Source organism: Dendrobium catenatum, unplaced genomic scaffold (genome assembly GCF_001605985.2).
Source record: "Dendrobium catenatum unplaced genomic scaffold, ASM160598v2 original_scaffold_196398, whole genome shotgun sequence".
Taxonomy (NCBI): Eukaryota; Viridiplantae; Streptophyta; class Magnoliopsida; order Asparagales; family Orchidaceae; genus Dendrobium; species Dendrobium catenatum.
In genome coordinates this window covers 1-548 of record NW_021514815.1, presented here as the reverse complement: position 1 = coordinate 548, position 548 = coordinate 1, and the positions used below count along the sequence as shown (strand labels likewise).

The 548-nt window shown below is 58.4% G+C and overlaps 1 protein-coding gene across 1 annotated transcript; it reads right to left on the bottom strand.

Moving 5' to 3' along the window:
• Positions 1-4: 4 nt before the first annotated feature.
• Positions 5-538, bottom strand: LOC110100177 (7-deoxyloganetic acid glucosyltransferase-like; the record flags this gene model as incomplete). Its single annotated transcript, XM_020827602.1, has 1 exon — positions 5-538. A coding segment is annotated over one exon (534 nt), but the record flags the coding sequence as incomplete, so codon positions are not given.
• Between the last annotated feature and the right edge of the window lie 10 nt (positions 539-548).

Sequence of the window (548 nt, the reverse complement as noted above, 5' to 3'; positions counted from 1 at the left end):
TAACCAACTGATCCCACGCCCGCGGCCAACACACCATCGGCACCCCTGCGGCCGCACTCTCCACCGTCGAATTCCACCCGCTGTGCGTAATGAAACACCCCACGGCACGGTGCCGCAGCACTTCCTCCTGTGGCGCCCACGCCACCAATCTCACTCTCTCCTCCGATTCCACCATTTCGACCGCCAACGTACCACCAGCTACCAAGTCAGGCCTCACCACCCACAAGAAGCGGTGGCCGCTGTTGACGAACCCATGCCTGAACTCCAGAAACTCTTCTCGCGTCAGCTGCGCGAGGCTGCCGAAGCTGACATAGACGACCGATCGGTCGGGTTGCGCATCCAACCAAATGAGAACAGATCGATCCTCGGCCAAGAGACTGGCAGAGACAGAAGATGAGGTAATGGATTCGACGAGGGTGTGGAGGGGACCGACAGCGTAGGTGATGGGGAATAGGGAGTGGATTTGAGAGAGGATGGGAGCTTCCAGGCAGTTTGAGGTGTTGAGAATTAATCCTTTTGACCGCGTAGCGCTGGCAGAGATGTTTGCG